At 41.7% G+C, this 15,857-nt stretch overlaps 1 protein-coding gene across 1 annotated transcript in view; it reads left to right on the top strand.

Moving 5' to 3' along the window:
* The window catches only part of LOC126455821 (uncharacterized), a 184,189-nt gene that overhangs the window by 42,539 nt on the left and 125,793 nt on the right, over window positions 1–15,857 (top strand). The window contains exon 5 of the mRNA XM_050091583.1: window positions 11,197–11,404. Within this exon, the coding sequence (XP_049947540.1) occupies window positions 11,197–11,404 (208 nt within the window). The remainder of the gene's footprint in view (window positions 1–11,196; window positions 11,405–15,857) is intronic.

The raw sequence follows: 15,857 nt of genomic DNA, 5'->3' as shown, positions 1-15,857 counted from the left end.
TCCGGGGGCCTTGTTTCGACTCAGGTCTTTCAGTGCTCTGTCAAACTCTTCACGCAGTATCATATCTCCCATTTCATCTTCATCTACATCCTCTTCCATTTCCATAATATTGTCCTCAAGTACATCGCCCTTGTATAGACCCTCTATATACTCCTTCCACCTTTCTGCTTTCCCTTCTTTGCTTAGAACTGGGTTTCCATCTGAGCTCTTGATATTCATACAAGTCGTTCTCTTATCTCCAAAGGTCTCTTTAATTTTCCTGTAGGCGGTATCTATCTTACCCCTAGTGAGATAGGCCTCTACATCCTTACATTTGTCCTCTAGCCATCCCTGCTTAGCCATTTTGCACTTCCTGTCGATCTCATTTTTGAGACGTTTGTATTCCTTTTTGCCTGTTTCATTTACTGCATTTTTATATTTTCTCCTTTCATCAATTAAATTCAATATTTCTTCTGTTACCCAAGGATTTCTGCTAGCCCTCGTCTTTTTATCTACTTGATCCTCTGCTGCCTTCACTACTTCATCCCTCAAAGCTACCCATTCTTCTTCTACTGTATTTATTTCCCCCATTGCTGTCAATTGCTCCCTTATGCTCTCCCTGAATCTCTGTACAACCTCCGGTTCTTTTAGTTTATCCAGGTCCCATCTCCTTAAATTCCGACCTTTTTGCAGTTTCTTCAGTTTTAATCTACAGGTCATAACCAATAGATTGTGGTCAGAGTCCACATCTGCCCCTGGAAACGTCTTACAATTTAAAACCTGGTTCCTAAATCTCTGTCTTACCATTATATAATCTATCTGATACCTTTTAGTATCTCCAGGGCTCTTCCATGTATACAACCTTCTTTCATGATTCTTAAACCAAGTGTTAGTTATGATTATGTTGTGCTCTGTGCAAAATTCTACCAGGCGGCTTCCTTTTTCATTTCTATCCCCCAATCCATATTCACCTACTATGTTTCCTTCTCTCCCTTTTCCTACACTCGAATTCCAGTCACCCATGACTATTAAATTTTCGTCTCCCTTCACAATTTGAATAATTTCTTTTATTTCATCATACATTTCTTCAATTTCTTCGTCATCTGCAGAGCTAGTTGGCATATAAACTTGTACTACTGTAGTAGGTGTGGGCTTCGTATCTATCTTGGCCACAATACTGCGTTCACTATGCTGTTTGTAGTAGCTTACCCGCATTCCTATTTTTCTATTCATTATTAAACCTACTCCTGCATTACACCTATTTGATTTTGTGTTTATGACCCTGTAGTCACCTGTCCAGAAGTCTTGTTCCTCCTGCCACCGAACTTCACTAATTCCCACTATATCTAACTTCAACCTATCCATTTCCCTTTTTAAATTCTCTAACCTACCTGCCCGATTAAGGGATCTGACATTCCACGCTCCGATCCGTAGAACGCCAGTTTTGTTTCTCCTGATAACGACATCCTCTTGAGTAGTCCCCGCCCGGAGATCCGAATGGGGGACTATTTTACCTCCGGAATATTTTACCCAAGAGGACGCCATCATCATGTAATCATACAGTAAAGCTGCATGCCCTCGGGAAAAATTACGGCTGTAGTTTCCCCTTGCTTTCAGCCGTTCGCAGTACCAGCACAGCAAGGCCGTTTTGGTTATTGTTACAAGGCCAGATCAGTCAATCATCCAGACTGTTGCCCTTGCAACTACTGAAAAGGCTGCTGCCCCTCTTCAGGAACCACACGTTTGTCTGGCCTCTCAACAGATACCCCTCCGCTGTGGTTGCACCTACGGTACGGCTATCTGTATCGCTGAGGCACGCAAGCCTCCCCACCAACGGCAAGGTCCATGGTTCATGGGCGAAGAAATTATGTTTATGAACACGGGTCTGGAAACGCTTTGTCTGCATGTTACAGCTCTTTTTCTGCAACTCATTAATCAAGGGAAACACACAGGAACAGAACCTTACAATCATGGAGAATATGTATGTGCTCATGGTGACTTCTGGTTACGTTGTGGACCGCCAGTTCCTCTTGCCACACACAACATGTGTCGTCGCTTGTTTCTAACGTCAGCTGTTCCAGCGATCACTTCGACCGTTGCAAGCACACCGGTTACTAAGTACAGTTAATCACAGACTTGGCTCGTGCAATGGCTGTTGTTGGTGTGGTATTCAGTCCTGAGACTGGTTTGGTGCAGCTCTCCATACTACTCTATCCTGTGTAAGCTTCTTCATCTCCCAGTACCTACTGCAACCTACATCCTTCTGAATCTGCTTAGTGTATTCATCTCTTGGTCTCCCTCTACGATTTTTACCCTCCACGCTGCCCTCCAGTACTAAATTGGTGACCCCTTGATGCCTCAGAACATGTCCTACCAACCGGTCCCTTATTCTTGTCAAGTTGTGCCACAAATTTCTCTTCTTCCCAGTTCTATTCAGTGCCCCATAATTAGTTACATGATCCGTCCATCTAATCTTCAACATTCTCCTGCAGTACCACATTTCGAAAGCTTCTGTTCTCTTCTTGTCCGAACTATTTATATCGTCCATGTTTACTTCCATACATGGCTACACTCCATACAAATACTTTCAGAAACGACTTCCTGACACTTTATCTATACTCGATGTTAACAAATTCCTCTTCTTCAGAAACGCTTTCCTTGCCATTCCCAGTCTACATTTTATATCCTCTCTACTTCGACCATCATCAGTTATTTTGCTCCCCAAATAGCAAAACTCCTTTACTACTTTAAGTGCCTCATTTCCTAATCTAGTTCCACAGCATCACCCGACTTAATTAGACTACATTCCATTATCCTTGATTTGCTTTTGTTGATGTTCATCTTATATCCTCCTTTCAAGACACTGTCCATTCCGTTCAACTGCTCTTCCAAGTCATTTGCTGTCTCTGACAGAATTACAATGTCATCGGCGAACCTGCAATGCCAGGGTACACAAATGCAGTGATATCAGATGCCCTTCTGATGCACGGAATAGTTGACGGCAAAGTCGCTAGAGCTCAACGATTGTACTGGCAGAGGTTTACAGGACGAAGATGCCCCGACAGGAAACGCTTGAAGGCGTTGATGGTGGTCTTAACGAACATGGGGTATTTAAGCCTGGTGTCAGTATAAGAGGGGTAGCTACAACACTGAATGTTGGCCACGGGATGGGTTGATGCATGTCAGTACCCACGGAGGGCATATTGAACATCTCCTGTGAGAAAGAGTGGCGTGTGGTATGCTGGTGCGTTCTGTTCTTGTGGGTTTGCCATGATTAATGAGTTGGAGAAGACGAGTTGTAACATAGAAACAACGCGTTTTGCAGACCCATGTTCATTTAACATAATTTCTTGGTCTTCGTGTGAAGAATGTGTCCTGCAATTCGTGTCGTGAAGTTTTGTTTTATCCTGTATATATCTCGGAGCCATGCTGCAAGGCAATTTGACCTGTAAAAAGAGCACGCGAAATCAGTAGTAAAGAAGGCGAATGGAAGAGTGACTTGCTGGGAGGATTCTGGAAAAATGCAATGACTTTGTTAGAGTGACAGCGTACGAGACGTTACTCCGACGTATTGGAGAGTAAGGTTGCTTATATCTGGTATCGTTACCAAGCAACACTGGCACCACACGTAGAAGAAATTCAGAAGCGCGTTGCTACAGTAGTAATGGCTCAATACAGTGCATACGAAACTGTAACAAAGACTGTGGGGAACCCAATGGTAATCGTTGAAAAACAGGCCCTGTTCTTAAATATACACCTGCGGATAAGGTTTGCAGACATAGTATTCGAGGTAGACTTGACAAACGTCTACTCTCTCCACAGTTTATCTTGCGTAGGGCTTATGAGAATATTTTAAGAGACCAGGGCGAATACTGAGGTCCACACAACTGACTTTTTCTCCTCTCCAAACATAAACTGCGCATTTAATTCGGCACATGTTCCTCTGGTACACTGTGTATACTTTATATATACGGGTTTTTGAAATAATGGAAACAAATGTGTCGAAAAAAAAATTAGTTACAGAACACGATCGCTTCTGTGCAAGACATAGATAAGGTTTTCCTTATGTCATGGTACAAAACTTGAAGATTGCTTCATTGCACAGTTTCTAATAGTAACTTTTTTATTTAAATGAATTGGTGCTTATTTTAGCATCATTTGAGTCCTTTTAAAAGGTGAATTAAGTGAAAGTATAAAGCGAAATGTTTCTCGTGAAGAAGTAGGAAGTACGCTTCCAGTTGGAGACTAACAAAAGGACCGCACCTGTTCTTCATCACCGATTTCATCCAAATTCATGATGTATGCAGGGCTTAGCCTGAATGCAGACAGAAGTCGGTGCTCTAAATGGCCTAGCGTTTAGAAAAATAAGAAGAATTTTTGGCATGGGTCTGGACAGGCGGGGAAGATTCATGGAGCGGTTGGGGTGATGGAAAGACTACAGAACGGTAATCCGAAGGTCGTGGGGTCGAGTATCCATGTGGAAACGTTTTTATATTGCTTTCAGTGCAAATAGACAGAAATATGCTGAATATATTGTATTTATTAAAAATATTTCCATAAAAGGAATGAAAATGGAATGCACAGGAAAGGTTGGAATGGCAAATAAAATTCCCGGAAGCGCCTGTAAGGCGTAGGTAAGGACGTCATATATAATATTAGAAACTTTTATTATTTTATGGCTGATGATTTACGCGTGCTGAGTTGATATTTATCGTAAAAAGAGGGATGCAGTAATTTTCTCAGCATCTTTCACACCTTATAAACGCCGCAGTTACACAATTAATTGACTTTTTTTAAAGTTTATGTAGGAAAACAAACGTAGCTTACATTCATAAAAGGCTCTCTCTCATCGGACAGTTTAATTACGATTCCTTCTTGGAAAGTTATTTGCAAGCCGAAGTGTTCCTTTGTCTTCCCTTTTCATGCCCTTTACGAAAAGATTGATAAATACAATATTTCGAACATTATTTAGCAAGCAGTGTAAAAAGTGAAAATAAAAAAAATAAAAAAAAATATTTCCAGACAGTGACTCGACGTCTCTAACATTGGATTACCTTCGTGTACTTGTAACCTCCCTCTTACTAGCCGGCCTATCCTGCTTGCGATATAAAATATGCCTGTGGATCGCGTGTATGCCTAATGAACTTTTTTCTAATTGTATAAGGCTATCTTTCCCGAAGAAGTGATAGCGATAAGTAGAAGGAATGTGTACAACCGATACTTTTGATGAAAATTCTACCAAAAATAAAAGTAATTAAACCGAACAGGGCTATAATTTGGAAAATAAAAGTTATTTTGGGCATTCACTCACGCACAACACTGGACAGTAAGCGGTACCACTGATTGTAAATCTAAAAGATCCACTAACGAACGGAAAGGAAGTAATTAACGGTCGCCAGCCCACTAGGGCAATTTACATCCAAAATCCTGTACAAAATAATGGGAAAGAAAAACATGTATTATTAAACACTGGCGTGGCAACTAAAGGTTGAAATGATAAAGAAAACTCAGAAGTCACTGTGACGTTATGTTTGGCATTAAATTTTGAAAAAGGCAATCGAATAATGATTTGAAAATATGCAATTACACTGTATGTTAGTACTGAACTTCGTTACGTGAACAATGACTTTTAGTGACCTCAGCATAACGTCATGAAAGAAATATAGAAAAAAAAGCAAGCACTTTTTACTTTGTCGTTACTTATTTTGTAAATTGGATTTCATATTATTGTCAGAACAACTCAGCCTTTTTTGCTGACTTGAACAGAACTAAATACTAGAATACGTACCAAACCAAACAGACATGTGCTCCAAGCTATATGTAAAATAAAAAAAAACTTCTGCACTCTTAATTTGTGCATTTCTTTAGATTTGGATTTTTTGCAGTGATTGAAAACTTGAAAAATGAAATTGCTTTACTTCAGTCATATACTGAAGCCTCTGTTGTACAACAGTTAACTGAAAGTAGACTGAGGCTAAAATTCTTACGGGAGAAATTATTCATTAATAAACTGGCTGTAACTATTCAATTTGTTTCTTATGACACTCAGTTAGCATATTAGGAAAAAAAAGGAACAAGGATCCTGCTTGGTAACAATGTCTGGATGCAATAACGACACAGTCACCTTGAGTTTAACTGATTATTATTTAAATAAATCTTATCAAACAAATCACATTCAGTTGTGCTGCTGGGTTAGCCGTTAATACTTTCTACCAATGAACAGTCTTACTTCAGTGCCGTGCATACGACGAAACTCGGAGCCGACGACGAAACTACGTTGCTGGAACTGCTGCTGTTGTTGAAGGCGGTAGCATATTGTGGAGCCACAGCTAATTATAGGAATGGGCAATCGTAATTAATACAGTCTCTTCCGCCCGTCCACTGTCCTTCTTCCTGTTACTAGTCATCTGGCCGGAGCGCGTACATGATGCCGCCGAAATGGTACACCCTACTGCGAGAGCGTTAACACCACACTTCCGCACACTACAAGCGCTGGAACCCGTCTCTCACTCTCTCCGCGCGCTCCGCGCAACAACTGCCCACCCAAAAATTTTACAACGCACAAGCACTGCTATTATCGTTGCTAGTCGATGCAAACAACAATTCTTTTGGCCTTCTCCCAGAGCTTATAATTTTCACAGTAAAACATAGATAAATACAACGAAACGTCAACAGACTTCTACCGAAACGTACACATGCAGTGAAGCAACGTCCTTACTTATTAAAAGAAAGCATTTAAATTACAAATATTTACATACAATTTTAAAAAATTATATATTGGTAGCAGGTGCCATGCATCCTGCATTTTCGGTGTTACATACCGTATCACGTGGGCCGAATGTTGCAAAGAAAATGTGCCTTTCTCGACTACTGTAACAACCCATGCCTGTTGGATCAGTCATCATAAGTATTTTTGCTCAAATATTTTAAAAAAGGCTTGGGAAAAGTTTTTGTGGATATTAACACACTAAGTTTCAAACAGGGAATGAGCTGCCTAAATCCAAAACTCGCGAAGTTACTCCACTGGTGATCGACTGAAATTGCTTACCTCTTTGTCACAGCTTCTTTTTGTAAACTTTCTCGTTTTAACAATGTCTGGCCCCTTGGCTGAGTGGTCGGAGCGTCTGACTGATATGCTGCAGGTCCGAGTTCGATTCCTGGACGGGTCGGTAATTTTCTCCGTTTACCACTGCGTGTATACAACGTTTCATCATTATTTCACTATCATCGACACGTAAGTTGCCCAATGTGGTGTCAAATGAAAATACTTTTAACACGGCAGCCGAACTTCACCAGCGGTGATTCACGGTCATTAATGCCATACGATCATTTCATTTCATTTATAAATAATTCCTGTCCGTTGTGGACGTGTTAGCACATTGCAGCTGTTGAAACTGAGCGCAATTTACGATGAATTATCTGCATCCATCTGCTTTTATAGGCTTTCATCTTTCCATGACGACATTTCAAGATGCCTGGCACCCTATTTCATATACTTATATTTATTTACTTGCCACTAACATTGTTTTTTTGCTAACGGCGTTCCACAATTTTTAAATGCAAGTTTTTAAATCAGGTATTGTAAAACATCGTCAGTGAAGAAACAGTTTTCACGACTCGTCAAGCCGGCCGAAGTGGCCGTGCGGTTAAAGGCGCTGCAGTCTAGAACCGCAAGACCGCTACGGTCGCAGGTTCGAATCCTGCCTCGGGCATGGATGTTTGTGATGTCCTTAGGTTAGTTAGGTTTAACTAGTTCTAAGTTCTAGGGGACTAATGACCTCAGCAGTTGAGTCCCACAGTGCTCAGAGCCATTTGAACCATTTGAACGACTCGTCAATAAATGTAAATATATGAAGATGGGGTGAACACAAATCGTACGTACTCACAAAAAAGCATGTTTTGAGGCATAATTTGCTACCGTGGCGGGTCGGCATTGATATCAGTGCAATACCCAAAAGCAAAATCGTTATTAATTATTGTTTTATGCGCTAGGTGCGCTAGTGTCACGTCATGTGACGATACGATCCGCGAGCCCAAGAATATCGCGATTGCCATCAAAGGTTGCCCGTGCCTGGCGTAGACGATGCGTACAAATTTTATGTACTACAAATAAATGGTTCAGTTGAATTACGAAGCCTGTGTTACTCAACAGCTAGGCTGCGGCACAGTCCCCACTGAAAGTTCCTACTCTAATGCCTTATAGGGGCAACAAAAATTTGATATTAAGTATTCCATTCAGTTAACGAAAAATTAAAAAATTTAAAATACTGTCATAATCTACTCATTAAGAGCTCTAATTTTATGTTAAACTTTCGACACAGTAGGTCAACTGTTACTGTCAGAAAATGTTTGCATGTCTTGAGTCAGTGAAACAGTGACTGTATAACGTTGAAAGCCACCGGATTTGCCGAAACCTCGGGAAGATGGGTAACCAACTTACCTTCAGAGTTCGTACATTGGGCGCTCATATATATTCAGCCACCAGAATAATAGACTTCAGTAGGTGTTCAAACGCCCATTAAAATCCAAATTTTGCGTAAAATATTTTTCTAATTGATTTTAACACCAACGTCAAAGTGTTTGGTAACACGGCTTCGCCAGAACAATAATCGCTCGGCAGGTGGCATTTAATAATCCATAAACAACTCAAAAAATCATTATAATGACACTTCACATGAACAGGAATTAATTTTGATAGTGGAGCGTTGTGGAAAGAAGGAACTGTCCTTACAGACAAGTTTCTCAGGGACGCAACTGTAGAAAATGCTGCATCTGGACGGCTGTGTTGACATAAAGAAATATGTACCTTACAGATTCCTAGTTATTTTTAAAACATTGTTACCCGATGTCTTTGTGATGCTGAACATTTACTCTTACTCATTATGGCGTCGAACAGACCGTGTCTCTGTATCCCCGAGCGAGGTGGCGCAGTGGTTAGCACACTGGACTCGCATTCGGGAGGACGACGGTTCAATCCCGTCTCCGGCCATCCTGATTTAGGTTTTCCGCGATTTCCCTAAATCGCTTCAGGCAAATGCCGGGATGATTCCTTTGAAAGGGCACGCCCGATTTCCCTCCACATCCTTCTCTCACCCGAGCTTGCGCTCCGTCTCTAATGACCTCGTTGTCGACGGGACGTTAAACACTAATCTTCTCCTCCTCCTCCTCTCTGTATCCCCACCATCATGCTACGCAAATTGCAGTAACGCTCTGAGAAAGCGCGTCACACCTCGCTAACTGCCAACGGGTAGGAGAAATGGAAGATGTATATAAGCTGCACGGAAACCTTACAGCGGCATCAGTCATTGCTTGCTCCATCTGTACCATCTTCAGCAGCAGCAATGAGGATCCTGGTGAGTGGTTTCTCGATTCACACGTACTTTTCCAGAGCTCCTTCTGATGATGTTGACGACGTTCACCTAGTGGCAGCTGCAGAAGAAAATTTATAAGTACCAGTACTAGAAATAGTATCATCCCTTGTTTTATTGAGTGAATTAAAAAATCTTAGTGAAAGAAAATACCCAGATTCTTATCACAATTTACTGCTAAATAACTCCCCAGTATATTTTGGTTGTAACTATAGTCCATCACACCGAGAAAAAATAAGAGTCAATACATCATCGTAGTTTGTCCGCAAGTATTTGTTAGGTGATGATGAAAAAAAACACGTGATCTGAAGCAGCAGTAACAAGTAAATGAGTCATAGAACTTGCATAGAAATCGTGTAAGTCTTTTCGATGCGTTTGATGACCGTCATCGTCTTGTAAAGATTGTTGTTTTTACAGTGCAACGCAAAGAGACATTGCATTATTTTAAAGAACTGATTCATTTGACGACTACATTTCCTTATTGTAATGTTGTATTCAGCTGACACCTTGCTGATGTTCATAAGTTGCATATAATGGTCAGTAAAACATATCAGATTTGATATTCAGAGCATTTTTTAGTTTAGTTATTTACATTTCCATGGGTCGTAATCAGGAGATCGTGTTTGCACGTGAACCGAGTCAGTCTTACGTCTACATTATCTCTGTTAGCAATTATGGCAACAAGCTATTGAACCCACTAATAAATAACCAAGTTTAGTTTTTAACGTATCAAGAGTAGGTTTCTTTTCCATTAGATGGTATTCTTAGGGGACAAAGAGTGGGCAACTCCAATATTATTATAGCCTCTATTTTGTACTGCCTCTTGCTTCATTAGAAGAAGAAAAAATTAAATATATACGCTAAGATTTTTTCTTGTAATTGTGCACGAAACTGATGCCGATATCACGCATGAACACAGAATTTGTGCCAAAGAGGTATAATGCATATTGGGGTGGTTGTATTGCTGTAAATGTCGTTATCGGACAGCCCTTATAGGGAGTTAGTTTCAACGATTTAATCTTCATTGAGGCTTGTTGTATGGTACCATGCTGTAGTAGAATGTCATTATAGACTTCCATATTATAAATACTTACACTTGTCTTCGACCAGTGTTGGAGATCCTATTAAATAGCAGACATTCTTAAGTGCTTTATCTGTGTGTGTGTGTGTGTGTGTGTGTGTGTGTGTGTGTGTGTGTGTGACAGAGAGAGAGAGAGAGAGAGAGAGAGAGAGAGAGAGAGAGAGAGGGGGGGGGGGGAGGGGGGGGTTGAGTGCGAGAATTGTCAGGCATTAGTATTGCAAATAGTGAATGTGATAGGTAGTTCACATAAGGAACAAATTTAAACGATCTTGAAGTATAATGAATCCAGAAATACTATACAAACGCTATCAGTATTACGTTGAAAGGCTTTTGTTTTATGCAGCCAGATACAATATTCTTGTCAGAAGACGTTCAGTGTTAGAGGATTATATTATTAGAAATTACTACTCACTCGTGTCATGAGTGCTGTAACAGTGCAAGTAATTATGCACTGAAATTGATGTTCAGACGTGTTGTTGTCATTTTCAGGTGTGCGTGTTCCTGTTTGGACTGGCTCTGGCCGAGGAGAAGCAGGTAGAGAAACGGGGAGTGGTTGGCTCCCTGGGTAGCTACGGTGGAGGGGCGACTATCGACCATGGAATCGGCGCCAGCAGCTACAGCAGTGGCGGCATCAGCGGAGGTTATGGGGGCGGCTACGGGGGCGGCTTTGGCGATGGTTATGGAGGTGGTTACGGAGGAGGCTTTGGAGGTGGCATCAGCTCTGCGGTTGGAGGAGGTCAAGTGACCAACATTGCCATTACCAAGCAGGTCCCTGTCCCGTACCCAGTACCAGTGCAGCGTACTGTCCCAGTACCAGTCAGGGTTCCTGTCACAGTACCAGTCAACAGGCCGGTACCAGTGCCCGTCCCACAGCCGTACCCTGTCCCCGTGCAGAGGCCAGTCCCAGTACCCGTGAATGTCCCTAGCCCAGTCCCCGTACCAGTACCACAGCCCGTCGTCGTCAACCAGCCGGTACCTGTCGTCGTGGGAGGCGGAGCTGGTGTCGGCGGAGGTCTCGGAGGCGGCTATGGCGGCGGCATTGGTGGAGGCTACAGTGGAGGCTACGGAGGAGCCATCGGCGGTGGTTACAGCGGTGGCTACAGCGGTAGCTATGGGGGAGGCTACGGAGGTGGCTACTCTGGAGGCATTGCTGGAGGCTATGGAGGCTACGGGAAATACAGCCACTAACATCAGCAGCTGAAGGCAACACCTTAAACAGAACGTGCCACGAGAAATTTTTTGTATATTTCTTACAATGTTTTGTAATTACAGCAGAAAATAAAAAGTGTTTGTACGATATTTATCGCGTTAGTCATTATGGTCTGTAAAAATAATGGAATTGAAAATGAAATTTGTGTCCTGGTTTATGTTATGAATTTTCTTCATTATGAATCAATATCTGGTGTCAAAGTAAAACTGGCTAGTTTTGTAACTTTATTTTTCTCTTTCACAGTCAGAGTCCAATTTTCTTTCAGTGGTAATGGACAGAACATTTTAACACTGGTAATTGACAGAACATTTTGACACTGGAATTCCAAAATTCTGCGTGGTGGTAGATTATAATCATGGTCACTAGGAGTGTTTGCCGTTGTTTCATTTCATCACTCGCCACACATAATCACATATTTTAAATCTACAACACAGGTAAATGGTGGAGACACAAAACAACTTCCAAATGATGCTAATGCTTATGACTAGACAGTATTTATCTCATTTGGTTTAGCTTTATGTTTACTACAGGGCTGCATTTAAATGAAGGAAATTGTCCATTTCCTTGTTTGGCCTGAAAGTCAAATTCCTGGATGACCATGTGCACTAATGAAATCTTTTCCATTTAACATTTACGAGAAAAGCAAAATCGGCAAAACAGTCCATCAGTTCCGTCAGTTAAGCTGAGGTCGCCATATATGAAAGTTCGTAACAGTCAAATCAGTGGCCCAAAGCGATATGCGGCCGCTCATTGTTCTGCAGATAAACTATGTTTCTTAACCAACTTCGATTCTATCAGGAACTGCCTCAGTGTCCTTCGGCCTATACGCCTGTGCGAACATATGGCGACATGAACTGGCGAGAGTCTGTTGAAATATAACGAAAATGCACGATGGCTATTTATATGCGAAATCTAGATTTGCAAGAATGATAAAAATTAATGGGATTGTGACTGACTTCTTTGTGCCTCCCCTTAATTACGTTTCTGTCACCAACATCAGACATCTTCTCTTGACAGAGGAAGGTCCACTGGACCTGACGGGATACCAATCCGATTCTACACAGAGTACGCGAGAGAACTTGCCCCCCTTCTAACAGCCGTGTACCGCAAGTCTCTAGAGGAACGGAAGGTTCCAAATGATTGGAAAACAGCACAGGTAGTCCCAGTCTTCAAGAAGGGTCGTCGAGCAGATGCGCAAAACTATAGACCTATATCTCTGACGTCGATCTGTTGTAGGATTTTAGAACATGTTTTTTGCTCGACTATCATGTCGTTTTTGGAAACCCAGAATCTACTATGTAGGAATCAACATGGATTCCGGAAACAGCGATCGTGTGAGACCCAACTCGCTTTATTTGTTCATGTGACCCAGAAAATATTAGATACAGGCTCCTAGGTAGATCCTATTTTTCTTGGCTTCCGGAAGGCGTTAGATACAGTTCCGTACTGTCGCCTGATAAACAAAGTAAGAGCCTACGGAATATCAGACCAGCTGTGTAGCTGGATTGAAGAGTTTTTAGCAAACAGAACACAGCATGTTGTTATCAATGGAGAGACGTCTACAGACGTTAAAGTAACCTCTGGCGTGCTGCAGGGGAGTGTTATGGGACCATAGCTTTTCACAATATATATAAATGACCTAGTAGATAGTGTCGGATGTTCCATGCGGCTTTTCGCGGATGATGCTGTAGTATACAGAGAAGTTGCAGCATTAGAAAATTGTAGCGAAATGCAGGAAAATCTGCAGCGGATAGGCACTTGGTGCAGGGAGTGGCAACTGACCCTTAACATAAACAAATGTAACGTATTGCGAATACATAGAAAGAAGGATCCTTTATTGTATGATTATATGATAGCGGAACAAACACTGGTAGCAGTTACTTCTGTAAAATATCTGGGAGTATGCGTGAGGAACGATTTGAAGTGGAATGATCATATAAAATTAATTGTTGGTAAGGCGGGTACCAGGTTGAGATTCATTGGAGGAGTCCTTATAAAATGTAGTCCATCAACAAAGGAGGTGGCTTACAAAACACTCGTTCGACCTATACTTGAGTATTGCTCATCAGTGTGGGATCCGTACCAGATCGGGTTGACGGAGGAGATAGAGAAGATCCAAAGAAGAGCGGCGCGTTTCGTCACAGGATTATTTGGTAACCGTGATAGCGTTACGGAGATGTTTAACAAACTCAAGTGGCAGACTCTGCAAGAGAGGCGCTATGCATCGCGGTGCAGCTTGCTCGCCAGGTTTCGAGAGGGTGCGTTTCTGGATGAGGTATCGAATATATTGCTTCCCCCTACTTATACCTCCCGAGGAGATCACAAATGTAAAATTAGAGAGATTAGAGCGCGCACGGAGGCTTTCAGACAGTCGTTCTTCCCGCGAACCATACACGAATGGAACAGGAAAGGAAGGTAATGACAGTGGCACGTAAAGTGCCCTCCGCCACACACCGTTGGGTGGCTTGCGGAGTATAAATGTAGATGTAGATATAGTTGCTATAAAAATGTACCATTATATCGGTTGCGTTTGGTACAGGCAATCTGTCATGAAACTGGTTCTGAGTTATATAAACGTTGATGTTGGAAGAATATTTCGTAATAGTTCATGGCTATTCAGTCACAGAACCACACAAAATGATGTTACCATGTCGAAGTATCAGAAACATGAATGATGATAAGTAAGTAAGTCAATTATACAAAACTCTGATCCCCTACATTTTCTGAGCATTTTATTCTTATATGTTCTGACCTAAGAACTAAGATAAAGAGCACGGGAATAGTTAGACAGTATACGCGGAAATATGAGAGAGATGAACGTATTAACTGCACTGTTAAGAAAAATCATAATTAACATGGGGAAGAACGGAAGTGACTCACACGAAGTTTCGAAATGACTGATGTGTATCTGCAGATACCTGTAAGGCCTTAAGATAAAAACCAGAGAAAATACGTTAGGTGACGCTTATACTAGGAAATAGATCTACATCTATGTCTACATAGATACTCAGCAAGGCACCGTACGGTGAATGGTGGAGCGTACCCTGCACCCCTATTAGTGGTTCCCTGACCTGTTCGACTCGCAGAGAGAGCGAGGGAAAAACGATTATGTGCATGCCTCCATAATGAGCCCTAATTTCTCGCATCTTATCTTCGTGGTCCTTGTTGTTGGTGTTGTTGTCTTCAGTCCTGAGACTGGTTTGATGCAGCTCTCCATGCTACTCTATCCTGTGCAAGCTTCTTCATCTCCCAGTACTTACTGCAACCTACATCCTTCTGAATCTGCTTGGTGTATTCATCTCTTGGTCTCCCTCTACGATTTTTACCCTCCACGCTGCCCTCCAATGCTAAATTTGTGATCCCTTGATGCCTCAGAACATGTCCTACCAACCAGTCCCTTCTTCTAGTCAAGTTGTGCCACAAACTACTCTTCTCCCCAATTCTATTCAATACCTTATCATTAGTTACGTGATCTACCCATCTAATCTTCAGCATTCTTCTGTAGCACGACATTTCAAAAGCTTCTATTCTCTTCTTGTCCAAACTATTTATCGTCCATGTTTCACTTCCATTCTTCCATACTTCCATACTTTCAGAAACGACTTCCTGACACTTAAATCTATACTCGATGTTAACAAATTTCTCTTCTTCAGGAACGCTTTCCTTGCCATTGCCAGTCTATATTTTATATCCTCTCTACTTCGACCATCATCAGTTATTTAGCTCCCCAAATAGCAAAACTCCTTTACTACTTTAAGTGCCTCATTTCCTAATCTAATGCCCTGAGCGTCTCCTGACTTAATTCGACTACATTCCATTATCCTCGTTTTACTTTTGTTGATGTTCATCTTATATCCTCCTTTCAAGACACTGTCCATTCCGTTTAACTGCTCTTCCAAGTCCTTTGCTGTCTCTGACAGATTTACAATGTCGTCGTCGGACCTCAACATTTTTATTTCTTCTACATGGATTTTAATAGCTACTACGAATTTTTCTTTTGTTTCCTTTACTGCTTGCTCAATATACAGATTGAATAACATCGGGGACAGGCTACAACCCTGTCTCACTCCCTTCCCAACCGCTGCTTCCCTTTCGTGCCCCTCGACTCTTATAACTGCCATCTGGTTTCTGTACAAATTGTAAATAGCCTTTCGCTCCCTGTATTTTACCCCTGCCATCTTTAGAATTTGAAAGAGAGCATTCCAGTCAACATTGTCAA

This window comes from Schistocerca serialis, chromosome 2, assembly GCF_023864345.2.
Source record: "Schistocerca serialis cubense isolate TAMUIC-IGC-003099 chromosome 2, iqSchSeri2.2, whole genome shotgun sequence".
NCBI lineage: Eukaryota > Metazoa > Arthropoda > Insecta > Orthoptera > Acrididae > Schistocerca > Schistocerca serialis.
This window is presented reverse-complemented; position numbering and strand designations above follow the sequence as displayed.